We start from the raw sequence: 26,841 nt of genomic DNA, 5'->3' as shown, positions 1-26,841 counted from the left end.
CCTCGGCTCTTGATGTGCTCCTTCCCAGCCCCTCCCTCTCCAGTGCCTTCCCCGACTTTTCACCTTTCCCTGGGTTGCAGAAGCGCAGGGCAGAGGCGCTGACGGCCCGCACCCTCTCGGCCTGCACGGCGATGTCTGCCTCCACCAGCTCGTGCAGCTGCAGCAGGTCCTCCACTCCTGTCAGGTGCTTGCCCAGGTCCTGAGACTGCAGCCGGCCCTGCCAGGCACACATGGAGTTCGGATGCCCGCCTGAGCACGCACGCGCTAACCTGCCGTGTTTTCCTTCCAACCTCTCTGTGGCTCCAGGTGTTGCACCCAGGTGAGAAACCTGCTTACTCACACACACTGAGATACCCCAGTTCTGCTCTGGCACCCCGACCTCCTTATCCTTATCCTTAACTCCCCTGCTGTGGAACAATGTTCTAACTAACTCCTGCTCTTGGAGCAGGACCTTTGCTGTGACTAACCTTCTTAGCCTCAGAATCACTGACACCCTCCTGTCACCACTGCTCTGCCCCTGCACCCAGCAGCCTTCCTTCCACATCTTTCCCCAATCCACCCTCCTGGCCGCTGCCCGCCTGGGAGATGGCAGCAACCCTAACAGGTCTTGCTCTCATGCTGCCTGCCCACAGGCCTTCTTCAGAGTAGCCAAAGTGACCTTTTTACAAACGTAAGGTACAATGAAGTCTCTATGCCTCTCAAAACCTTTTAATCACTTTCTTTCTTTATTTTATTTTTTATTTATTTATTTTTTTTGAGACGGAGTCTGGCTCTGTTGCCCAGGCTGGAGTGTAGTGGCCGGATCTCAGTTCACTGCAAGCTCCGCCTCCCAGGTTCACGCCATTCTCCTGCCTCAGCCTCCTGAGTAGCTGGGACTATAGGCGCCCTCCACCTCGCCCGGCTAGTTTTTTGTATTTTTTTAGTAGAGATGGGGTTTCACCGTGTTAGCAAGGATGATCTCGATCTCCTGACCTCGTGATACACCCGTCTCAGCCTCCCAAAGTGCTGGGATTACAGGCTTGAGCCACCGTGCCCGGCCTCTTTCTTTATTTTTTGAGATGCAGTCTTGCTCCCGTCATGCAGGCTGGAGTGCAGTGGCGCAATCTTGGCTCACTGCAACCTCCACCTCCCGGCTTTAAGCAATTCTCCTTCCTCAGCCTCCTGAGTAGCTGGGATTACAGGCGTGTGCCACCACGTGTGGCTAATTTTTATATTTTTACTAGAGACGGGGTTTTGCCATGTTGGCCAGGCTGGTCTCGAACTCCTGACTTCAGGTGATCCACCCACCCTGGCCTCCCAAAGTCCTAGGATTACAGGTGTGAGCCACCTTGCCTAGCTGTGGTGTTTTTTTTTTTTTTTTTTGAGACTGAGTCTTGCCCTATCACCTAGGCTGGAGTGCAGTGGTGCAATCTCAGCTCACTGCATCCTCCGCCTCCTGGGTTCAAGCGATTCTCCTGTCTCAGCTTCCTGAGTAGCTGGGACTACAGGCGCCCACCACTGCACCCGGCTAATTTCTGTATTTTTATAGAGATGGGGTTTCACCATGTTGGCCAGGCTGGTCTTGAACTCCTGACCTCAAGTGATCACCCACCTTGGCCTCCCAAAGAGCTGGGATTGCAGGCGTGAGCACCGTGCCTGGTCCCTTCAAATCACTTTAAAGGATCCGTGTTACTTTGAATAAAATCCAAACTCTCTGACCAGGCCTGTAAGACCCTAATGGGCTGGCTGTGCCCTCCCAAATCTCAGTCCACGGCCCCCACTCCTCATGCTCACAGCCCACCGGCTTTCCTTCTGATCCTGAACACACCATGCTGGTCTGGGCCGAGGGCCTGTGCCGGCTCTTCCTTCTACCTGGAACGTTCTCTCCTGAGAGCGCTCTGTGCTGTTCTTGGCAATATTCTGGTCTCGGCTTAAATGGCATTTTCTCAGAGGCCTTATCTGACCAGCCCCTCACGCCGCCCTGTTCCAGATTCATCAATGGTTTTATGGCCCCTGCTCTTTTGTTTATGGAAAGGTCCGTGGGTTTTGTCATCAGCCTCCTCCATCTAGAACATGAACCCCGTGTGGACAAGGCCCTGTTTCCTTTGTTCACTGCTACTGGGGACAGGGCCCTGTGCTGGTTCACACTCCACAGAGACTGGCCGAGCAGACAGGCAAACGCACCCACTGTGGGGCCCCCTCAACTCTTGATCACCTGTATCCCACCCAGCACGCCTCACTGATACCTTCATCTCTTCCATCCAGTCCATGAGGTAGAGCAGGTCCTGGAACACCTTCTGCAGCTCCAGGTTGAGGAGGAGCCGCTCCCGCCGGGCGGCCACCATCTGCCGCAAGAAGTCCCAGAGCCGTGCCACGTTGTGCTGCCGAGCGGCGATGCGCTTGATGTCGTGGTAGTGCTCGGCGGCCAGCTCTGCAGCCACGGCGTCCACCGCCTGCACCCGGCCGCTGTAGGCCACGATGTCCGTCTCAATGGCTTCGTGCTTCCGTACTGCTGCCTCGACAGCTGCCAGCTCCAGCCCAAAGTTGTCCTGTGTCGGGGACAGGGAGAGGAGGTGTGGGGACCAAGGGACAGTGCCTCTGCCGGCTCCTCTGTCCTGCAGAGCACTTGGGCTGCAAGATCCCAGCTCCATGTGGTGGCTCTAAGTTCCCTCTCTATCCCACCCCCATCCTCTTACACCAACACTCTCTTCTGTCCCAGCCTCTGGCCCCTTGCTCCCGGACCTCTAGGCCTTTTTACCCAGGTGGCGGATTTCGTGTTTCATGGTCTCTCCAACCCGCGGGGCTTCTTATCCACCACTGTCTCTCTCCCAGTTCTGACCAGCCTAAGCATCCTAGGAGCCTCCAGTCCTACCTGGGACACGAGGCGCTGGTTCTCGCTGAGCCAGGTCTCCCGCATAGCAGCCTTGCGGTCGAAGCGGGCGGCCAGCTGCTCCAGCTTCTCCTGGCGGATGAGCTCGGTGCGCAGGGCCAGCTCACGCTCGTGCTCCGCCTTCTCCAGCCGCTCCCAAGCCTGTGGGGTGGGGACAGAGTCAGTGGAAGGGACAGGGCAGGGAGGGCTCAGTAGGGCTGGAGGCACATGGTAAGTCCCATGGAAGCTCGGTCTAGTGGATCCGTGGAATGCAGTGGGTGAGACGCCTGGGCGTGGAAACAGGAAAGAGGGCAGCGCTGGGAGTCTGTGAAGCTATGTAGAAGCTTCTGGAAAAGGACTGAAGGGAGCGGGAACAGTGGATACCATCTGATTCCTTTGTGTTGGCAGGACTGTGTGCGAACCTTATTTTTACTTTTAGTCATCTTACAACATCGTGAAAAAAATAAAGGAAGGGATAGTGAGTTGGGGACAGGTGGAATAAGCTGAGGGACTTGGGGCATAATTTCCTTACGTGACCTCGTATGGAGAGTCAGACAAAGGAGCAGGGAGCCATGTGCCTGAGAGGGCGGGAGAATCACATCTGGCAGTGTGGGCAGCTGGGCGGAGTGCTTGAGTTTCAAGTTGGGGCAGCAGATAGTGGAGTTTGGTGAAGGTCGAGATGGCCCCGGGTTTGGGGATGTGTGCAAGGCGTCTGGGCCAGGGGCTACCCTGAGGGTGGGTGGCCTGTGGGCAGCCACGGACCTTGTTGATGTCTGAGATGAGCCGGCCCTCACGGGGCGTGTAGACCTTCTGGTTGTTGGCCCGAAGTTTGCTCTGGATGGTGAAGAGCAGCACTTCCAAGTTGCCTTTCTCGGTAAACCTGAGGCAGGAGGCCGGGTTGGGGTCAGAATTAAAGCCCATGAGGGTCACAAGGACTCTTTCCTCTTCAAAATGGCTGTCCTGTGGTGCTTTTCTTCTTACAAAAGTAATACAAGCTCTTTACATGGAAACCAGAAAATACTGGCGAACCAAAAGAACATAGTTTTATTTTATTTTGAGACAGAGTCTTGCTTTGTCACTCAGGCTGGAGTGCAGTGGCACAATCTGGGCTCACTGCAACCTCCGCCTCCTGGGTTCAAGCCATTCTCTTGCCTCAGCCTCCTGAGTAGCTGGGATTACAGGAGCGTGCACTACCACACCTGGCTAATTTATGTATTTTTAATAGAGTCGGGGTTTCAAATTCCTGACCTCAAGTGATCCACCCACGTCAGCCTCCCAAAGTGCTGGGATTACAGGCGTGAGCCACTGTGCCCGGCCGAAATAATTCTTTTTTTTTTTTTTTTTTTTGAGACAGAGTCTCGCTCTGTCGCCCAGGCTAGAGCGTGGTGGCGCGATCTCGGCTCACTGCAAGCTCCGCCTCCTGGGTTCACGCCATTCTCCTGCCTCAGCCTCCTGAGTAGCTGGGAGTACAGGCGCCCGCCACCACGCCCGGCTAATTTTTTGTATTTTTAGTAGACACGGGGTTTCACTGTGGTCTCCATCTCCTGACCTTGTGATCCGCCCGCCTTGGCCTCCCAAAGTGCTGGGATTACAGGCATGAGCCACCGTGCCCGGTCCGAAATAATTCTTTTATAACCTATTTCCTTGCTTATTTTTCATGAACATTTTTCCATGTCAATAAATGCATTTATTTAATGTCATTTTCAGTGGCTGACCCGTGACTTATTTTTCTTTTATAGTGGTTGTGTTGATGAACATCCTTGAAGCTACATCTTTGTTTAATGCCCAGAAGACGACTTCCTAGGTTAAAGGGTACACCTTAAATCATTCCCTGGAATGTATAGAAACAGTTGTTTTCTGGACTAATATTAGTTTCAGAGCTGATATATATTAATTCCAAAAGAACTCCATGACAGCATAAACACAGACATTTTGGCAGGTACTGAACAGAATTGCCTAAGAGCAATCACACATTTGGAACAGTTAATTGCTAAAATATTGAAATGATAAGAACCTCTGCAATTCTCACGTTACCAGCCACACCCACGTTGCCGGTTATGACCTGCCTGTCAGGTCCAGTCCCCTCTATCCTATGCTGGGATTGGGTTGCCATGACACCCTGATCAGTAATCTTATCTGATGAATTGCACTGACTCAACACACCATAGCAATCATTTCCACAGCATGTTTTTTTGTTTATTTATTTTTTGAGATGGATCTTGCTCTGTCACCCAGCCTGGAGTGCAGCAGCATGATCTCAGCTCACTGCAACCTTTGCCTCCCAGGTTCAGGTGGTTCTCCTGCCTCAGCCTCCCGAGTAGCTGGGACTACAGGCATGTGCCACCATCCCCAGCTAATTTTTTTGTAACTTTAGTAGAGACAGGGTTTCACCATGTTGGCCATGCTGGTCTCAAACTCCCGACCTCAGTAGAGATGGGGTTTCACCATGTTGGCCAGACTGGTCTCGGTGATCCATCTGCCTTGGCCTCCCAAAGTGCTGGGATTACAGGCATGAGCCACCATGCCCTGCCCACAGCATGATTTTTAAAAATGGCTAATCATTAAAAAAAATTTATTTTGTATCAACTACGTTGTTTGGATGCTTCTGGCATGGGAAATCTCTACTGCACTTATGTACTGCCAAATTTCCCTCCCTGAAAGTTGTGCTAATTTAGGCTTCCTCTCGTGGGAGCACAGCTCAGGGCAGGGTGGGGCCCCAGGGACACCTACTTGGGCGGCTTCTCCACGGTGCGGTAGGAGTTGAAGGACTGCAACTGGTTCTGGACCCCACTCAGGGAGTTGGCTAGCTGCCGGTCATTGAGGGTCACAATCGTTTGCTCGATCCACTGCAGCAGCTCTGAGGCCAGGGACTCATACTTCTCCACCAGGCGCTCTGCCTCCATGGCATGGTCCAGCACCTGGGAGGCAGAAGACATGGACATGACAGTCCCAGCCACAGGGTCCCTGGCCCAGTCCTGCAGCTCCACCCTGCCTTTGCACTGAGGGAGTAAGACCCCTCAGCCGGGCCTCCTCTGGCCTTTATACCTATTGCCCATGGACAGTACCTTGCCAATTCTCTTGCCTTCCACTGCCAGGGCCTTCATCTTGGAGAAGTAATGGTAGTAAGTAGCCACATAGGTAATGATCGACTTCTCATCTGGCTGGTCCACATTCACATCTGCAAGAGCGGACCATTTGGGTCAGGCCTCCCAGAAGTACATCCACAACTTGCATCAGCTACCCCAAACCCTGGGCCTGCCCAGTCCTCCAAGGCTGACATCTCTCCATCCCCTTTTAGAGCAAAATGACAACTTGGCCATTCAAATGAAAGGGGCACCAAAAGCTCACCTTTTTTCCCTTCTTCTGGAAACAAGAAGGGCCCTCCAAGCAGAGCACAAACCCCAGAAGGAGGCTTTTACTCAGAGTTCCCCATGGAGACCAAAATTAGTTGTTTGGGGAAGAAAAGCAAGAAAAGAGACAGCATTGCTATGTGGGGATGGATCACGGACTTTTAGGCTGGAACAATGTTTAAGAAATCAATGCAGGCCGGGCGCGGTGGCTCATGCCTATAATCCCAGCACTTTGGGAGGCCGAGGTGGGCGGATCACGAGGTCAGAAGATTGAGACCATCCTGGCTAACACGGTGAAACCCCATCTCTACTAAAAATACAAAAAAAATTAGCTGGGCGTGGTGGCAGGCGCCTGTAGTCCCAGCTACTCGGGAGGCTGAGGCAGGAGAACGGTGTGAACCCGGGAGGCGGAGCTTGCAGTGAGCTGAGATCGTGCCACTACACTCCAGCCTGGGGGACAGAGCGAGACTCTGTCTCAAAAAAAAGTCAATGGATTGAGGGGCAGCAGGACAGAAGGTATGAACTAAGCCTCCTGAACCTAAGATGCACAGAGCAATGGGCCCTGTGATCCCCGCAGCTCAGTGGGGACAGAGGCCAGCTCTCAGCACCATCTCCAGGTGTGATCACGCTGTTTCTAACCTCAATCCCAAACCTCAGCTGTGGGCCCAAGGAGGGGAGTGTCTTTCAAGCCGAACTGGCTTCCACCACACAACCGAGGCTGACCGTAACTTGAAATCTATGGGTTCTTTTAAATAGGCCAGATTTTATCCTAAAGGTAAGACTATGAGACTGGAAGCCTCTTGCCCATTTCTGGAAACACGCAGGCAGGCAGGAGCCACTGAAGTCATCTCGGAAAGTTACAGAATGCTTAGCTTTATTTCCAGGTTCTGAATTACAGCCATGCTGCCCAGAGGCTCTCTAAGGAGCACTGCATGAAGCCTATGTCTGTTGCTAGCTCGCTGACACTTGTCATTCTGGAGTAAAAGGGTCCAGGTGATAGGGCTACAGGTAGAATGGAAAACAGGGAGAAAATGGCCAAGACCAGCGAACATCCACCCAGTGAACTTCAGGAGCACCTCCAGCAGGGGAGTCACTGGGCCCTTCTCTCCTCCCTGTTCTGGCTGCACCAAGATTGGTCTCCACTCTACCAGAAGCAGCAGAAGAAACAGGCTCTGGAGCCAGGCTGCCTGAACGCCAATCTCAGCTCCATCTGCCGGAGGACTTGGGCAAGTTGCTCACCCATTATAGGCCCCCATCGTCTCTTCCATAAACTGAGGATAACAGTACTGATTTCAAAGGGGTATTGTGAAGATTAAAGCATGTCAAGTGCAGAACCAGGTACCAAATAAGAGAAAAATCGCAGTCGGGTACAGGGGCTCACACCTGTTATCCCAGTGCATTGGGAGGCCGAGGTGGGCGGATCACAAGGTCAGGAGTTAGAGACCAGCCTGACCAACATGGTGAAACCCCGTCTCTACTAAAAATACAAAAACTAGCCGGCCTGGTGGCATACGCCTGTAATCCCAGCTACTCGGGAGGCTGAGGAAGGATAATTGCTCGAACCCAGGAGGCGGAGGTTGCAGTGAGCTGAGATCGCGCCATTGCACTCCAGTCTGGGCAACAGAGCGAGACTCCGTCTCAAAAAAAAAAAAAAAGAGCCCAATCGCTGTTACTGATCTCATCTATCTTGTCAGCATTATGACCAGAACCACAGGAACCAATCAGCAAGGTCAGCTGACCACAGGCCAGGTCTGGGTAAGAGTGGAAGGTCATGCAGCTTAATTTTTTTTCTTTTTTTTTTGAGACAGAGTATTGCTCTGTCGCCCAGGCTGGAGTGCAGTGGCCGGATCTCAGCTCACTGCAAGCTCCGCCTCCCGGGTCCACGCCATTCTCCTGCCTCAGCCTCCCGAGTAGCTGGGACTACAGGCGCCCGCCACCTCGCCCGGCTAGTTTTTTGTATTTTTTAGTAGAGAAGGGGTTTCGCCATGTTAGCCAAGATGGTCTCGATCTCCTGACCTCGTGATCCGCCCGTCTCGGCCTCCCAAAGTGCTGGGATTACAGGCTTGAGCCACTGCACCCAGCCGCTTAATGTTTTTTCTTAAAAATTTGTTTTAAAAAAATAAAGACAGGTCTCGCTGTTGCCCAGGCTGGAGTACAGTGACTATTGACAGGTGTGATCCCACTACTGATCAGTGTGGGAGTTTTGACCTGCTCCATTCTGACTTGGGCTGGTTCAGTCCTCCATAGGTAACCTGGTGGTCCCCTGATCCCAGGAGAACACCAATGCTGAACTTAGTGTGGATACCCCAATCAGCATAGCCCACTGCAGCCTAGAACTCTTGGGCTCAAGTGACCCTCTCACCTCAGCCTCCCTAGCAGCTAGCACTACAGGCAGGTACCACCGTGGCCAGCAACATGTAGCTGAATTTAGAATCCTAGAATTTTCAAAGAACCCTTACAGACCAATTCTGTCTTTTAAGACATGAGGAAACTGAGCCACAGAGGCCAGCCACTGGCTGTATGTCACAGAGCTCCTGTGTGCTCTGCCCGGGACACAACTCACAGCCCAGTGCTCTTTCTGTCACTGGGCTGCCCTTCTTCTGACCTACAGTCTTTTGTTAGAAAAAACTGAGAAATGATTTTCATACCACAAAATTCACCCTTTTAATGTATATAATTCAGTGGTTTTCAGTGTAAAGATGTATTTTTTAGGGGGAGGGGTAGTCATGGGGTCTCATTATGTTGCCCAGGCTGGTATCAAACTCCTGGGCTCAAGCGATCCTCCTGCCTTGGCCTCCCAAAGTGCTGGGTGTGAGCTACCCCATGGTTTTCAGCATATTTACAAGGTTGTGTAACTATCACCACTTTCTAATTCCAGAACATTCTCTTCCCCCACCAAAGAAGCCCCTGTATCGGTTGGTGGTTACTCCATGTCTTCCCCCTCTGCGGCCCCTGGCAACCACTGGTCCACCTCCTGTCTCTACCCTACCACCTCTTTTTCACATAGCTCTGGCCCCACCTTCAGGATCCAGCAGCTTGGTAAGTCCCAGTTCCTTTTCAGCCAGATTGAATGCATTCTGCAGATTATAGTGCGCATTACACTTCTTCAGAGACTCAAAATCCAGCAGGTCTGGCCTGGGTGGGGAGGAAAGACAGAAGGGATCAGAAACATGTGAGATCTTAAAGAGGAAGAGGAAACCCACACCAATCTTTATCCCTAAGTCACCGACCCAATTTTGTCCAGAAGTAGGCATCCCAAACCCACACTGCTGCTCACAGCCCCTCCCCATACCGCCTCCCCTGCTTCCCATCACAAGCGCTCTGTGCAGTCCTGCACCCCCACGTTCTGGTTCTGCTCCGAGTGCTATCCCTTCCTTCTGACTGCTGTGCAGCTCGTCTCATCTCTGTCTCCACATGTGCAGCCGAGGTCACTAGCCGACCCCATCTTCTCACCGGTGTTTATGCACGATGGCGTTGAAGGCTAGTCCATCTCTCCAGCTGGTGGTGAAGTTGTGTACATTGACGTTGGGATAACTATAAACAGAGATTCGGAAAATGGTGAGTAGGGCTGAGCCCTGGTCTGTGATTCCAGGGCAGTCACCAGCTCATGGTTCCTGGAGCCCAGCACAGCCTGGGGGTCACTGACCCTCCAGTGCCACATGCCCAGGGCATCCTCACCCTGCAGTCTTCATCTGGCACCACAGAAGCAGGGCATCCTTGGCTGACTTCTTCTCCTTGTTGTCTTCTGTCTCCACACTGATGTCTTGGATCTAGGAAGGAAGCAAGCAGGGCCCTCACTCCCTGGACAGGAACTCCTGGTGTTATCAGAGATGCTCAGCTAAATGGCAGGAAACCACTCTTTAGACGGTGGTAATGGGGTGGACAGGCATAGCCTGAGGTCCTTTCAACCTAGGCCAGGGACCACAGAACACTGGGTGGAAGGGGTTTGAGGCAGCAGATTAGGGTAGGATGCTGAAGAATGGATGTGTCCCTGAGTGGAGGTGCTGGTCCCTCCAGGTGGGGAACTGCAGGCGGAAGAGTGAATCTTTTCTGAGAACTGGCTCTCCAAGGTGTCTGAAAGCTGGCTTTCCAAGGTGAAGCCGACAGAACCCGGGAAGGAAGGGGGTGATCAGGAAAGCTGTGATGACATGAGGACACTGGGGCATGGGAAGGAGGAGGGTGACTGTTCCACTGGGGGAGGCCAGCAGAGTTTATGGCAGGGGATTGGGGCCAGTGACCAGACCCTCTGGAAGTTCCCAAACCCCTTGTGGTGAAGGACCAGTTTGTAAAACTTCTAGTCCCTTGTGGACCAATACACAGAGCAGCGCACAGGGAACCTGCCACAGGGGTTTGCCATTCACCCACGCTGGTTTCTACCCTGTTGAAGGAGGGGAGTCCACTGATCTGGTGCTTGGATAGCACCGCAATAGCAACTGCTACATAAGGTTCTAGATCCTCCGTCTTTGTGTTTGTTGTGTCACGGGCCAGCAGGAATGGTCTGTGGTGCAGAATCAGGGCAGGAACCACACCCTGTGCGACAGTGTGCTGGGGTACCTGGAATCGAAGGATGATGGTCCAGACCAGCCCAAGGGTCAGTCGGTGGTTTCCGTCCACAATGTCATGGGAGCCCATGTTTTCCAAGTGCACTTTCTGCTCCTTGAGGAACTGCAGTGCCTTGTCCACGTTCTCCAGGCAGTGGATCCGCATGCGGCCCTTTGTGGGCTTTGGCTGTGGAGGGACGGGGGCAAAATGGCACGGGACTGTGGGCTTCCACCTTCTTCCCCAGCCTTCCCAGGGCCCGGCTTTGCACACCTTCCCCATGACCTACCTCAGGAACACAGGCACAGCCCCAGGGCTGGAGCCAAAGCTGAGGTTACAGATGAGGCTTGGGCAGATTAAGATTCCCAAGGGAATTAATTGCACCCATAGTAGGTGGAAAAAGAAATGTTTTCAATGGGGCCACTGTTCCTGTCTCCACGAAGCAGTGCTCCAATGTAATCCAAGTGGCAAAGGCGCTCGAAATGAACCCATCCTCTGAGCAGAGGGAGCCACTGCTTCCCGCCCTGTGCTGTTACTCTCTCTGAGGGCTGTTCCTCCAGCTGGTCCCCTTGGACACTTTTCTGAGGCCCCCTCTTCCCTTCATGACCACAGCTCACCAGTGTCTCTCCCGAGAGCACCTCGAGGAGCCTCAGCAGGTTGCGTCCATCCCGGAGGTCGCTGTACAGGTCCCCCACCCGGCACGTGACCCGGGCCAGGTGCGAGTTTACCCACTTGGTGAAGGTTTTCTTCTGCACGGCTTCTCGTTCATCTGCGGTGGCAACATGGGGTTATTTCTGTCCTTCGAGTTCAGCATGCCTGCTTCTAAACACCAGTTGGCAGGGGTGGGGGATGGAGGAGCCTGAGAGATTTCGGGAAGCGGGGTCCTCCAAGGAGGAGGAAGGGAAGGAAGATGACCAGGAGGAAAGCCCGTAACTTGGAATGAGCTCATAAGCAAGGTAAAGAAGAAAGATGAAAGACAGAAAACAGGCTTTGAGAAGAAAGGATGAAGACCTTGGAAACCGTGGGACATGCAGGGAGGGGCTGGAGTGGGGCAGTCGTGTAAGTGGTAGAACACTGGTCAAGTGACTTCATCCATCAGAGCCCCAATGTCCTCATCTGTAAAATGGGAACATCACTTTCTTTTTTTTTTTTTTTTGAGACGGAGTCTCGCTGTGTCTCCCAGGCTGGAGTGCAGTGGCGTGATCTCGGCTCACTGCAAGCTCCGCCTCCCGGGTTCACGCCATTCTCCCGCCTCAGCCTCCCAAGTAGCTGAGACTACAGGCGCCCGCCACCACGCCCGGCTAGTTTTTTTTTTTTGTATTTTTAGTAGAGACGGGGTTTCACCATGTTAGCCAGGATAGTCTCGATCTCCTGACCTCGTGATCCACCCGCCTCGGCCTCCCAAAGTGCTGGGATTACAGGCTTGAGCCACCGCGCCCGGCCGGGAACATCACTTTCTACTTCAACAGGTCATTGTGTTGATTAAATGAGATAAGGTATATAAAACATCTAGTTGGTGCCCGGCACAAAATGGCTCCTTGGTGAGCTGCTGTTATAAAGTGGTGTGATCTGACCTGCAGGAGAGCAAGAGCTGCCCAGGCCGGTGGGAGGTATGGCTGTTTTCTTTTGGTTGTGGACAAAGGAGAGGGTGTGGGCTAAAATCATAGCAGCGGCTCTTCCAAGCGGTCATTAGGACTTGATGGTATAGAGGCTGCAGGCCTCCTGAGTCAGCTTACTGTTCCTTGGATAACTTAAAAGAAAAGGCAGGCTCCTCTGTTTTGGGGGTTGGGGACGGTACGTTCAACAGGCTGCAAGGGGATCCAGTTCCAGGACATAAACACCCCATTGCCCAGAAGAACAAGATGTTGAGAGTTGGCAACTGGGAAAACAGTGAGGCCAGGAACCATGAGGGAAAAAAGCCAGGCAGAGTTAGGCACCAATCTCAAAAAAAAGTTAGGCAATGCCCTGCTGCCCAGCCCACAGAGGAGGGGAGCTACTGAAGAGGGGAAATAAGTACTACGTTTCATAGGAAAATAAAAATTAAGAACGTTCTAAGTGACAAAGTGAAAGCATCAGAAGCTGCTCTGGTGATGAGGATTTCTGCCACTTCCCCACAGAGAGCCCTGTGCAAGGACCCAACCCAAGTGGCTGGGGTCTGAAGAGTCACTTTTGCTTCCGTCTCAGCACCAGCATCTCAGACACCAGAAAGACTCATCCCTTAATCTCACATTCCTAAGCACCTCACCCATAAGACACAGCAACACACCCATGTCGCTCCCTGTCTCTTACTTTCAGCCACTATACCGGCACAAAACCTGGGGTCCTAATAACAACATGGGATGGCCCCATGCTCTCCAGCACCCGTGAAACCAAGGGTGCGTTGGGGCCTCCCGGCAGGTCTACAGGCCCCATCTGAGCCAGGAGGAGCCTGGGTCACAGGCCATCGCTGGATCCAGGGGGACTGCCCTGCTGCTGGGCACCCTGGGGTGATACCATTTTGGCACACAGGCAGAAGACACAGAAGTAGTGTCAGCTAGGAGGAAAATGGGCAAAGTCAAGCACAAGAAACCAAGTGTTATGTCACAAGACGCCCACAGCATCCCAAGATCCTTACACACACACACCAGTGATTCCCAGAAACACACCCAAGCACTTGTGCCAGAGTGAACACACACCTGCGCAGACATCTACCTGGGCCTGTTTGCACAGATCCTCTCCTTCAAGACACTCCCTCTGCTTCCACACACACTGCCCCCGTGCACACATTCAGACACACACTCAGAAGCGTGGAAAACACAATCTCCCGGTCCCTGGGCCTGGCTCACCCCTACTCCTCCCCTAACTGTCCTGGCAGGCGCTCCACCGCCAGATCCAGATCTGCCTTAGAGGCACTGTTGGGGCCTCCCCGGGTGCTGGTGCCCCTGCGCCCCCCAAAGCTGGTTGCCTTTGCTCATGCAGCACCCCAAGGCCGGGCAGTCACGCAGTCACACCCACTCATGCCATCATACACGGTCCCTGCCAGTGGGTCCAAGCCTTTCCCCATTCCGTTGACATCTGTGTATTTTCCAGCCTCTTGTAATTATCCCCTCCAAGCTGCATCACATTGTCTCCCAGCACAAACACTGGAGTCACACTGTGTCCCGTGCTGGGTCCTCAGCTCAGCTCCGGCCACTCTCCCCACACCCAGGTCCCTCTGGCCCAGGCGCAGTCGTCCATACAGGGGGCCCCCGGGCCTCACCTTGTAGCTGTTTGAAGCGTCCTTCCAGCACGCTGGCATACTGAGCAGGGTTGATGAAGGCAGCTGGTGAGAGCAGGAGGCCCCCGGGGTTCTGGGCCCCTTCCACAGCCTCATAGTAAAACTCGCCGGCCTCGTGCAGGCCATTCCCGTGCACCCTGTTCACTCCGTTCCCATTCATGCTGCCAGCTGCTGGCTACAGAGCCCAGGGCCCAGAGTCCATGCTCCCCGCCGGCAGGGGGCCAGTTTCTGTTCCCCAGTGGAACCTCAGGCTGGACTCCAGGGTCAGGGGATTCAAGAATGGTGGGAATTACAAGGAGTGGCAAAAAGAGTTACGGGGTGTCCCGAGCTCCTGAGACAGAGAGTGAGGGCACGCCTGGCTGCGGCGAGAGGGGACAGGCGGCTCCAGACAAACAGGTTGGACAGTGTTGGGGAGGGGAAGGAGGCGGAGTGTGGCTGGCGGGGGCAGGGCCAGGCCCTGTGGGGCGGCGGAGGAGGGCACTGCCAGCGCCTTCGAGACCCGCCCATCAGGCCCCAAGTTACCTAAGAATACGCAAGATCCACGAGAGGGGCCCCCCAATGCAAACTCCTGTTTCCCAAAGGTTTGCAGGAACAGCGAGGGCAACCCCTCTCTGGGTGACTCTGGGAGGTCCTTCTCCAGGATGTGTGGGCTTTGAGCCCCAGCTCAGAAACAGACAAAGAGAAATCCGGAAATGAGGAGATCCTCAAAGAGGAAAGGCCAGGCACCGTGCGAGGTATTTTCTTTTACTCCCTTGTCTGTGAAATGGGCACTGTTTCCACCTTTCCAGCTGTTTACCACCACCTCCAGTGCCAGCTCCTTCCCTGCCCTCCAGCCCATCAGGGCCATCCTCCACCAGGCCATCCCAGCCCCCAGACACCCTGCTGCTGGGCGCATCTACCAGGCGCCCTTCCCCTCGGCTTCAGCGTTTACCATGTGCAGCCTACACTTGCCCTTCCCCGTCTTCATTCATTCAGTGTTTATTTGACACTTACTGGCTGGAGACAGTGCTAGGCAAAGCCCATGCAGAGCTGCCTCTTCAGGGGAGCCCAGTTTAGTGGTGGAGATAAACACCCAATGAGAGCACAAGGTCGCACAGATGTGTGCAGACACAGTGACAGTCCTGCCTGGCCCGAGTAATGTGCAGCCAGACATGGTGACAGTCCTGGGAGGCATGTTTCCTATGTACACAGGCATGGTGACAGTCCTGGGAGGCATGTGTCCTATGCACACAGGCATGGTGACAGTCCTGGGAGGCATGTTTCCTATGTACACAGGCATGGTGACAATACTGGGTGGCACTTGTCATGTGTGCAAACATGGTGGGTGGCACATGTTGTACACACATAGACATCATGACAGTTCTAGAGGCTACATGAATCCAAAACCAGAGTGCCAGGAATATTTCCCCCAAACATGACATTCTCCATAACCCACACCTTCTGTCTTCTCTGATGTATAGACGCACTGGTAGGAGAGTTTCACAGCCGGCCTGAAGACCCAACCAGCAGGACAGAGAAGCCCAGGAGAAAATGAGAGGGGGTCCCAGGAAGTTATGGCTGCCACAAGGGGGTCCTCAGACTGGTGCTGGGCTGGCTCAAAAGAATCACTTAGGGAGCTTTTGAAAAACCCTGAGTTGTGGACCAAGATTCTAATTTTCTGCATCTAGGGAGGAGTTTGGAAACCTGTATTTGTTACAAAAACATCCCTGGGTGATCCTGTAAAACATGTGGCCAGGTTTGGGAACCTCCCTCTTGGAGTCTCTCTTCTTCTAGGGGCCAAGCCCACCCCCACTGGGAGCACCACCTCTTGGTGAGAGTAGCTGGGGCCTTTCAGACTGGGTTGGGTTGGGCTGGGCTGGGCAGCCGGCAGGTCAATGGTAATGACAAGGGTGGGATGGAGGAGGAAGCCAAACGGGGTGGGTGGCCTTGGGGTGTGTGGGTGAGTCAGCCCCACGCCAGCCACTGGTGGTGTCAGGTGGCAGCCGCACTCTTGTTGCCATGACAACTCCTCCCCCGGAAGACAGGGAGGCCGTCAGACGAGTTTCTGCTCAGAGCAGAGAGCCCAGGCCCCAGGCCATAGGGAAGGGTAGGGGCCAAGGCAGGCAGAGAGCACACCCGGGAGAATGGGCAGCTGCTGAAACCAGCAGCAGCGGGAGGAGGGAACCCGCTTCAGGGAACAGGCAGATGAGATAATGGGAGTAACAGGGGGCAGGTGGAAGGAACAGGTGGGGAGGGAGCAGAGGGGAAATAATAGACCAGGAACAGGTGTGGGAAATGACAGTGGGAAATCAAAGAAGATACAAGGGCATGACAGGTAAGGGAGAGGTGGGCGGAGACGGGAGTGGCAAGAGCGAGAGTGCTGAAGGATGAAGGGGCGTGACCCTGGGGGCTGAGGCCAGAGAGGGAAGCTGTTTTAGTCAGCTTAGCCAGTCCAGGGGCCAGTGCAGCGTCTCTAGGCTTGGGGGGAGGAGCTGGGGAAAGTTCTGAATGGCCTGAAGGCTATTCTTGAGGCTGGATTTGGGCACCAGGGAATTGATAGAGTGTTCTGGGTCTCCCACTTAGAAAGAAAAGTCAGTCTTCCCATAAAGTTAAAGGGCTCTTCATGACGAGCTGACAAAGCCTCCTCCAGCATCCCCCCACCTCGACCCTCCCCTGACCTCACCTGCCAGAGCCTTAATGCGAGACCTCTCAAAGAGGCGGGCTGAGCTGCTGTCATTGTCCCAGTCTGAGTCAGGAAGGTCCCAGCGGTTGTTGATGTCGCTGTACTGGCCCTGGATCTCCAAGCTGTCAAAGTCTGTGGGTGACAGAGTGCTGCTCATGGTGGTGGCTGGCTTCCTGCTCCTGCAAGAAGAATGCGGCCAGTGAGGGTTGTCGAGGGACCACTAAGCCCTCCACTCACCACCAGGGCCTTCTGTCTTCCTGCCCTACCTGTGCCCCGCTCTCCTTGTGGCCAGAGGCTGTGGTTGGCTGCTCAGTGGAAATCAGCCCCCAGAGGGAGAGGGGAAGCCACCGGGGAAGCCTAGGGACAGGAATACATCAGAAGCACAGAAAGTGAAGCAGGAAGGCGGCAGCAGCTCAGAGTAATGCGGTGGTCAGGAAAGGCTCCAACGGCTTCGGGCCAGAGACGGATGGGTTTGGGGGTAAGGAAAGGGGTGATGGGCTTCAGTGCTTCAGACAGCAGTGTACAGCCCAGGATAATGCAGGGAGCACATATGGGGCCCTGTGGGCAATAATGACTAGAAAGTGGCATTCTTTCCTTCCACAAACTGTCCTGAGCCTGTGATCAACACAAGATGGCCTCCTCTACCCTGTCGGCAAGTTGAGATAAAAAGACCCAGATTCGTTGGACGCAGTGGCTCACACCTGTAATCTCAGCACTTTGGGAGGCTGAGGTGGGTGGATCACCTGAGGTCAGAAGTTCAAGACCAGCCTGACCAACATGGTGGAAACCCATCTCTACTAAAACTACAAAAAATTAGCTGGGCATAGTGGCAGGCGCCTGTAATCCCAGCTACTCTGGAGGCTGAGGCAGGAGAATCGCTTGAACCTGGGTGCACCACTGCACTCCAGCCTGGACAAGAGAGCGAGACTTGTCTTTAAAAAAAAAAAAAAAAAAAGGACCCAGATTCTGCTCTTGAGCTAAGAAAAAGCTATGATACACCAGGAAGATTGATGTGCTGTTTGGCAAGTATGGATATATCAGGAAGATTGATACGCTGTTTGGCAAGTGCCCAGGAGTTCAAAGGAGGACACAGTATGGTTCTCTCCCCTTCGTTTGCTTTGGTTTGCCACAGAGAACGTTAGTAAGTACTCAATAAATGTCGGCTGTGACACGTCCCTGCCACTGACATGCATCACCTCACCATAACTTCCCGTGGGGTGAGGGCCCACTATCATCCCCATTTCATAGATAAGGAAACCGCACAAAAGACATTAAGTTGGCCAGGCGCAATGGCTCACGCCTGTAATCCCAGCACTTTGGGAGGCTGAGGCGGGTGGATCATCTGAGGTCAGGAGTTCGAGACCAGCCTGGCCAACATGGTAAAACCCCGCCTCTACTAAAAATACAAAATTAGCCGGGCATGGTAGCACACGCCTGTAGTCCCAGGTACTGGGGAGGCTGAGACAGGAGAATCACTTGAACCTGGGAGGCAGAGGCTGCAGTGAGCCGAGATTGCGCTACTGCACTCCAGCCTGGGCGAGACAGAGTGAGACTCCGCCTCAAAAAAAAAAAAAAAAAAAAGAAAAAAGACACTAAGTTACTGGTTCAAGGTCACGCAGCTGGAAGAAACAGTGCTGGGTTTTGAAAAGTTCTTTCCGACTCTGGGGACACGCTCTTAATCGCAGCCTCTTGAACAGAGAATATACACAGGTTCCTCAACCATCCTGGAGGCCTCGAGTCCTCCCCGGAGGGATGAGCAGCCATGGCTCCTGCCTAGGGCCCAGGCTGGGGAAATGTGAACCACGTCTGCTCAACAGCACTACTTATGGCTCTAACTTACGCAAACACACTCTGTGCTCAAAACTAACAAATGAGGTTCAGAATAGCTGCTGGGGATTAAAAAAAAAAAACAAAAAACAAAAAAAAACAACCTCTACTGCCCAAAGTTCTTGCGTAATTCAGCATTCAGCAGCCATTCGAGAGAGGGGAGGGGACTGGGTCTGTAACTTTCACAAAACCCCCAATTCTGCATTTCTCCTGATACCTACTTCCTAGGACCAGGGCTGTGGTCTTGGTAGCCTCAGATTCTGGAAAGGAAGGAGGTATGTAGAAGACAGAAGTGCTGGGTGGTGAGACTCGGGTAGGTGGTGAGACCCATAGGCATACAAAGGCAGGACCTGGCTTCCATCATTAACTAATTCCATGAAGCTGAACCTGACCTGCTTGAAGGCCAGGGTTGTCTGCCCCTCCCCTTTCTCCTAAAGAGAAAATGTGCGCAAGGATTTTTCTTGGGAGGAGCATTAATGAGATGCAAGGGAGCTAAGGTCTAAGGCTTGTAGATTTGGGCTTTAATTCCCTCTAGAAGGAAAGGGAACTTAATTTCTACTAGGCCTAGGACTCTTCTCATTCAAAATCCACCATTTCTCCCCACAGATTCTCTGGATTTGTTCTGTAAATATTTATATAAAAATATATTCTAGGGCAGAGTTGAATCACCCTGAGCAAAGAGCGCTGTGGGCAAGGCATGACCTGAACTAGCGTCACCTAATACTCTCAGCTTCTAGACGGGAAAGTAGTCCACGCCTCAGGACCAAGTGTAATTCCACTTCTCTCGGCCCCTGAAATTAGTGCTTCCTAACCAGCAGCCACACTTATGCTCAGCTCTGGGATGGACATCTCCAGCACTCAAACTCTCCCTGCACAGATCTGCCCACAAAAACGCCTACACCCAAGTCCCACCCTGCCCCCGCTTCGGTTTCCATGACCCCTTACTAGGAGTCACAAACGTACCAAGGCTAGCCCCCGGGAGTGTTTCGCTGGGCCAATATGACTGATTTTTTAAATGACTGATTTTTTGGCCAGGTGAGGAGGCTCATGCCTGTAATCCCAGCACTTTAGGAGGCCAAGGTGGGCGGATCACCTGAGGTCAGGAGTTCGACACCAGCCTGGCCAACAAGGCGGAACCCCGTCTCTACTAAAAATACAAAAACTCAGCTGGGTGTGGTAGCAGGTGCCTGTAGTTCCAGCTACTCAGGAGGCTGAGGCTGTCAAGTCGCTTGAACCTGGAAGGCGGAGGTTGCAGTGAGCCAAGACTGCACCATTGCACTCTAGCCTGGATGACAGAGTAAAACTTGTCTTAAAAAAAAAAAAAAAGAAAAAAAAAAAGACTAATTTTGGATTCCTTTAGATGGGTCTGCATTATCTCTCTACAGGCCCAGCCACTTCACATACTATGTTACCTGCCTGGCCCCAACTGCTGAGGTTTGCAAACCCAACCTCATACATCTTTGTACTCCACAAAGAGCAGAAACTCAAAGAAGCTAACCATCTGACCCTGTCTCCAAACTACAGTATCTCTGAGGCCCCTGCAAGCTGCACAGAACCTAAACATGGACTGCTTTGGCTTATTTTTGGGGCTCCAACTTGGTCCTCCCAAGGGGAGGGGCAGACAACCCTGGCCTTCAAGCAGGTCAGGTTCAGCTTCATGGAACCTGTTAATGATGGAAGCCAGGTTCTGCCTTTGTGTGTCCATGGGCACACACCTCCCCACCTACCCGAGTCTCACCACCCATCACTTCTGTCTTCTCCACACCTCCTTCCTTTCCAGAACCAGTGACTGCCAAGACCACAGCCCTGGTCCTAGGAAGTAGGGCTCAGGAGAAATGCAGAATTGGGGGTTTTGTTAAAGTTACAAAGGGGTCCAATTGGGAGCCAGACCCTCCAGGGAAGTCCAACTGTTAGAATGTCCCTGTGGATTCCTACCATTACCAAGAGAAAGTATGGAGCTAGAACCTCCTCTTCCCCCAAATAAAACCTCGGCCACTTAAATGCGCCTCTCCCCAAATTGAATTTGAAGCATGCAAGCTGTGTGTCCTGAGTTTCCAGAAATGCTGTGATATGGATAAGGAACTACGCTGGCACTGGTGTCCTTAAATCACAGACCCCCACAAGGCCACCATGTTGTGACTCCAGGGAGTTTGTTCCCACAGCCTTCCATGTGAATGGTGCTCTCTGGCATTATTCAGCATGTGGCTCTGAGGCTCTGCTACCTCTGTGTCTCTAGGTCTTGGTTTCTGAGCATTCTGGCTCTGCAGCTCCCTGGCCTTGTGGACAATATGCTGTGTTCTCAGCATGTGTCCCCTGCTGCCATCTCTAGATTTCCACTGATTTCTATTTGCGTTTCTCCTACACATATCCAGCGCTGTTTTCTTGCCACTGAGTAGATCATTCCTCACCTATGACCAGGGTCTCCATGCTCACACTTCCTCAGTTGGCCAGCACCCGCCCCCCCCCCCCAGCTTCATGACCCCCTGTCTCTCTTGAAGCCGGAGACTCCTCAATTGTCCTCTCTTCCACGGATTCCTGAAGTCTGGCAATAGGGCGGTGCAGTAGCTAATCCAGATTACAGTCTCATCATACCTTATTCTTAGCAATTGACCTCAAGGCCAGGCCCAAGTAGCTTACACTGTTAGTGCTAGAAGAATGCCAACCCCCGCCAGTTGCAGGCTTGGGGTCCTGCTGGAATCTACGCCAGGCACTGCTGGAGGCAGACTAGGCTCACGCGTGCTGATCCTCCAGGGCAGCTTTCCTCTCTTTCAGCTGATATGTTAAGCTAGAAATCCTATACCCTGGGCTAGAGGCTGCCTTGTACCCTAATTCTTCCTCTCACCACCTCCTGCTCCTGATGAATTCTTTCCCTCGCTCAGAGTTGATCATTCCCTCCTCTGTGCTCCCAGGGCACTTCGGCATGCAGCTAGTATTGTACTTACTTATCACATCGCATTACAGTTAGTTGTTTACATGTCTCTCTGCCCACTCCACATTTAACTCATTGAGGACAAGGGCTGTTTACTCGTTTTGATGTTTTTCCAGACTCAGTACAATAGATATGCAATAAAGAGATACTGAATGACTTGACTATAATTCATTTTTTTGGCTATCGAATTAATGTCTTTCTTAGGACTAGAGAGAAGCTCAAGGAAAGAATGAACAAGGCATGGGAGAAGACCTGCTCCTGGGCTGGGATACTTTCAGGGTTGAGCTCAACAGCTCAGGACTGGGGATTCTCAAACTTCCATGAATCACAACAACCTGGAGGACGGTTAAATCACAGGTCACTCCCCACATCCCCCAGCTTCTGAGTCGGTACTTCTGGGGTGGTACCTGGGAATGTGCATTTTTTTTTTTTTTTTTTTTTTGAGACGGAGTCTCGCTCTGTCGCCGGGGCTGGAGCGCAGTGGCCGGATCTCAGCTCACTGCAAGCTCCGCCTCCCGGGTTTACGCCATTCTCCTGCCTCAGCCTCCTGTGTAGCTGGGACTACAGGCGCCCGCCACCTCGCCCGGTGAGGTGCGAGTTTTTTGTATTTTTGTAGTTTTTTGTATTTTTGTAGTAGAGACGGGGTTTCACCGTGTTCGCCAGGATGGTCTCGATCTCCTGACCTCGTGATCCGCCCGTCTCGGCCTCCCAAAGTGCTGGGATTACAGGCTTGAGCCACCGCGCCCGGCCAGGGGAATGTGCATTTCTAACCTATTCCCGGGTGACACTGAAGCTACTGGTCTGGGGACCACACTTTGAGGGCCACCCTTGTCCAAAGATGGGAAGCAGCTGGAATTGGTTAGAGGAGCCATGAGTACTGAGAAGACACAAAGTTTCAGGGGTGAGTGTGACCCAGGGTTAGCTTCTTGGTCTGCTCAGGCCTTTCCCACACTAAACTCAAATATCACTTCCCCTCAGGAGCTCAGGCAATGAGAGAGGAAGATGAAGATGGAGTAGGTGCCAGAGGTAATGAAAGAAACAGTGCTGATGCCCCAACAGCGAACTGCAGATATGCGGGAGGAGGACGGCAGAGCTAGAGAAGTCATGGGAAGGCAGAGTTGAACAAATGACAGCGGGATGAATAATAGATTAGAAGAAATGGGGACTTTGGCAAAGTTCAAATCTTATTTGCTTCTAAGTATAAATGGGTGGACTGGCAGAGAGATAAAAGGAAAAAAAGTCACAAATCAGCTCACGGCCCCCAGGAAGGCAAGAGAAAGATGGGCCCCAGGGCAGAAAACAGGGGAAGGCAGGAACAGCAAAACCCCAAACCACCTCTCAGACTGTGTTCCTGATCAAATCCCTCGGAGGAAGTTAGGAATTGGGCTAAAGAGGGGGGCCGAAATTTTATTTTCTCTTCTAGAATCCTCCAGTTATGGCAGATTTATTCAAATATTCAAATTCTTCACTCCCTTGCTACCTCCCTTCCCCAAGCCCGGGGTCACATCAATTTTTCTAAGTGAAGAATCTAAACTCCATCCTACCTTCTCCGCGGCCAATCCTTTGCCGTTCTGAATATGCCAAGAGGTTGCCCCACACCTCAAGCTAAGACACATATTTGTAACTCACTCTGCCCTCTTCACCGTCGAAGAAAACTGGTTTGTGGCTACCTCTGCCCATGCCTGAAACCCCCGGGCTCTCCAGCGTTGGAACCGTGGCTGCTCCGAGAGGGGGAGGGCAGACGTCATGTAGCAGGTTAAGACCGGGGCAAGCCTGCACCTCACACAAGCATGGAATGTCCTGGGGTCAATGGGGTAAAAGTTCCAAGCCGAGTGGAAGGTAAATCATGACTGTGTCGCCGGAGCTGGAACACCCCCGCGAGCAGGTCTCGCCGGGTAGCTCCGTGCGGGGCGGACAGCACAGACCTATCAGCGTCCCGGCCGCAGAAACGCCGCACGCGGCCGCTTCCCAGCCGCCCGAAGCGTCTGCGTTCTCCTCGGGCCAGTTCCGGCCACCACAGCCAACCGCGTGCCCCTCTCCCACACACTGGGGGGGAACAGAAGGGAGCGCGTGGAGCCAGCTGCCAAAGAGGCGAGGAGGAGCCCACGCGGCTCCCGGGAGGAGGGAGCCGGGCTCCCGCAGCCCGCCGGACAGAGGCGGCCGAGCGCGCCCCCAGCACCTGGCCCGGCGCCGGCCCGTCCGCCTCGCAGCCCCGGCGACGCGAGAGGCTGGCGCTGTCAGACCCGCTCCCAGCCTGGCAGCGAACGTGTCCGTCAGCCCCAACTGTTCCAGACTCTTCTCCCAGCTCCAGAGAGGCCCGAATCCCCCACGGCCTTGGCCCCCACCGCCCTCACCCCGGTACCTGTGTGGCTGGCACGGGACCCTCTCCGTCCCGTCCCCGCCTGCTCCCGCCCCGGCTCGCCCGGGCTCACCCCGGCCGCCGGGACCCGACCCCGACCCCGACCCCGACCCCGACCCTGGGGCCCGCACGCTGCAGCACAAAGCGCGCCGCCCCGCGGGCCGGGACAAAGCGGGCGGGGGCGCCGGCACCTACCTCCGCGCAGAGCAGCGGCCGGGCGGGCGGGGGCGCGGCGGGTGGGGGCGCACCGGTAGTTGCCGCGCCCGCAGCCCGGCCGCGACAGGAGGTTGCAGGCAGCGGCCGGGCGCACCGCGGGCGGCGGGCGGGCGCTGTCACGGGGCGCAGGCGGCGCGGGGGGCGCGCGGGGCGGGCGGCGGCGGGGCGCGTGGCGGCGGCGCGCGGGCGCGAGCGGCGGGACTGCGGCGCCGCGGAAGGAGGACAATAGCCTCCCCCTGCCGCAGGCCGCCGGCTCCCGCGGGAGGCCCGGGACCATCTGGAGCCGGCGGCCCCGCGGGGCTTGGGGCGGGGCCCGAGTCGCCCCTTCCCCGCCCGGCGCCATGGCAACCGCGGCCCCTCTTGGTGCTCCCGGCCGCTCCCCGCCGCTCCCCGCCCGGGGTCGTTGACCTGCCCCGGGGCTAACGCGACTGCAGCTCCGAGGCCGGCTGCCGAACCCCAGCCACCTTCCGTGCGGGTTCCCCTCAAAACCCCGCCTTCTCGTCCTCGCTGGACCCGGATCCCCACCACAGCTTACAGATCTTGGTCTCCCCCGATTCGGACACCTCACCTTTCTCCCTATTCTGCTTTTCCTTCAAAATTCGTATCCCCGAGACACGCGATCCTTCCTCTAATGACACTGCCGAGACACGCGATTCTTCCTTTAATGACACTGCCGACGAGGTTTCCCGAGATCCAGCCTCCGTTCCCCTTTCCTCTCCGGGCACCTCCAGTCCGTCTCCGCTAAGCATTCCTCTCACCAGTCCCCTCGCTCTCGCGTCCTCCCTCAGGCAGCTGGGCCGGCTCTGCCTCCCAGAACATCTCCATGGCACAGTGAAGATTCGCCTTCTACAGATCAGATGCTGGGAACAGGCATCTCAGCGCTTCTCAGCTCCTCTCATTTATCAACCAGGAGAATTCCGGCCTAGTCACCGTCTTGAGGGGGGTGGGGGTGGGGGCAGACATTTCTAGGCTTGGCACTGGGTTTCTCCTTGGTTTCTTAGCGTCTGGGTGGTCTAAGGTCTAAGGTCCTTAACCAAGGTGAACTGCTGCCTGCTTAGGAGAGGAAGGAATTATGCCCAAATCATGACAAACTCACAGAGTGCCAGGTGGGTGCTAAAAGCGCATCATCTCATGTGACACTCCCACCCCCACTCCAGCTCTGAGAAGTAGGTGCTGTTCTTCCAGATTAGAAAACTCAGCTCAGAGATGAACCAGTGGTAACAGGGTGAGCTTTGTACACAGCCGTTAGTTTATGTACTGCCCCTGAAGATGTGGGCCCATTTCTATCCAGGGAATGCCTGAAATGGCCAAGTAAGGGCACTCAAAGAACGGGCTTTGAGCGAATTATTGGATTTAAGGTTTTATAATAGCTTAATGGGTAATTTAGGATTTTGCTCCTTTCTGAAAAGGTATGCATACTGAAACAAATATATGCAATTGAAGTACTTTCCAGATACGGTTTTCACAACCCTAACTAGTGGTGTCATCTACCTGGCCTTGGTTTTCCTAGTCTATGAAATGGGTTGGGAGAAGGGTTGGGGAGTTCCACTGAAGATTACTTTGAAGCTCTCTCCTAGCTCTGATATCTGTGCTTCTGCCACGAAACTGGAAGTGGCTTTCTGGTGTGTACCTCACAGTTAGCTGCATTTGAGGCTATTTATGATTATGATTATGATTATTTTGAGACGGAGTCTTGCTCTGTCACCCAGGCTGGAGTGCAGTGGCGTGATCTCGGCTCACTGCAGCCTTCTCCTCCCAGGTTCAAGCAATTCTCCTGGCTCAGCCTCCCTAGTAGCTGGGATTACAGGTGCATGCCACCATGCCTGGCTAATTTTTGTATCTTTAGTAGAGGCGGGGTTTCACCACGTTGGCCAGGCTGGTCTTGAACTCCTGACCTCAGGTGATCCGCCCGCCTCAGCCTCCCAAAGTGCTGGGATTACAGGCATGAGCTGCTGTGCCTGGCCTGAGGCTATTTATTAAATTACTTTTTTAATAGCCACTCTTTCAGGCAATGGCATTGTAAGGTAATGGCATTAAAGAAACAAGGGCATAAACTGCAACTCTTCCTAGAGGTAGGAGTACGTGTTGGTTGGTTCAGGGGGAAGCAGGCACCAACCTGTGCATGACGGTCATCAGGGACACTTGGTCAGGGACATTAAAGCTGATGGGATGAGAATCAGCTGCCCATGGCCGGGCGTAGTGGCTCACGCTTGTAATCCCAGCACTTTGGGAGGCCGAGGCAGGTGGATCACGAGGTCAGGAGTTTGAGACCAGCCTGGACAACGTGGTGAAACCCCTTCTCTACTAAAAATACAGAAATTAGCCAGGCATGGTGGTGGGCACCTGTAATCTCAGCTACTCAGGAGGCTGAGACAAGAGAATCACTTGAACCTGGGAGACAGACGTTGCAGTGAGCCGAGATCATGCCACTGCACTACAATCTGGGTGACAGAATGAGACTTCATCTCAAAAAAAAAAAAAAAAAAAAAGAAGAGAAAGAATCAGCTGCCCTGCCAAAGGAACTGGAACCACCAAGCTGCTGCTGCTGTACTGGTTATGGGAACTGAGGGTCACAATGACAGCCTATAATATTGTGACCCAATTAGAAGTCAAGGGTATTAAGTCTTATGCTTAGCAAAATAATATCTTTTGTAGAGTTATTTCCTATTTTCAGCATTTCATAATCCTTCAAGAAGACTTGCAAGATAAACATTCTCGTTCTTATTCCATTGATGAACAGACTGATGTTCACACACCTAAGTGAATGTACAAGTTCACAGAATTAGTTCATGATAGAAACTCCAGGCCTTCTGAATCCTAATATGTTCTTTCCTCTCTGCTAGACAGGGAGTATA

General features: G+C 53.7%; 1 protein-coding gene across 6 annotated transcripts in view; it reads right to left on the bottom strand.

Annotated features, from left to right (window-relative positions):
* LOC105469651 (spectrin beta, non-erythrocytic 2) overlaps positions 1–25,125 on the bottom strand; it is a 45,117-nt gene extending 19,992 nt beyond the window's left edge. The window contains exons 1-14 of one of the 6 annotated variants that reach the window (XM_011720982.3): positions 24,555–25,125; positions 16,922–17,012; positions 16,656–16,834; positions 11,355–11,506; positions 10,753–10,926; positions 9,877–9,968; positions 9,652–9,732; positions 9,218–9,333; positions 5,914–6,026; positions 5,579–5,766; positions 3,611–3,728; positions 2,852–3,010; positions 2,226–2,528; positions 64–217 (exon numbers count right to left, since the gene is read on the bottom strand). In XM_011720982.3, the coding sequence (XP_011719284.2) occupies positions 64–217; positions 2,226–2,528; positions 2,852–3,010; positions 3,611–3,728; positions 5,579–5,766; positions 5,914–6,026; positions 9,218–9,333; positions 9,652–9,732; positions 9,877–9,968; positions 10,753–10,926; positions 11,355–11,506; positions 16,656–16,812 (1,807 nt within the window). In that variant the 5' untranslated portion in view covers positions 16,813–16,834; positions 16,922–17,012; positions 24,555–25,125. The other 5 variants (XM_071074213.1, XM_011720983.3, XM_071074214.1 and 2 more) reach the window with 5 other exon arrangements.
* Positions 25,126–26,841: the final 1,716 nt, after the last annotated feature.

Source organism: Macaca nemestrina, chromosome 12, assembly GCF_043159975.1.
Source record: "Macaca nemestrina isolate mMacNem1 chromosome 12, mMacNem.hap1, whole genome shotgun sequence".
Classification (NCBI taxonomy): Eukaryota; Metazoa; Chordata; class Mammalia; order Primates; family Cercopithecidae; genus Macaca; species Macaca nemestrina.
This window is presented reverse-complemented; position numbering and strand designations above follow the sequence as displayed.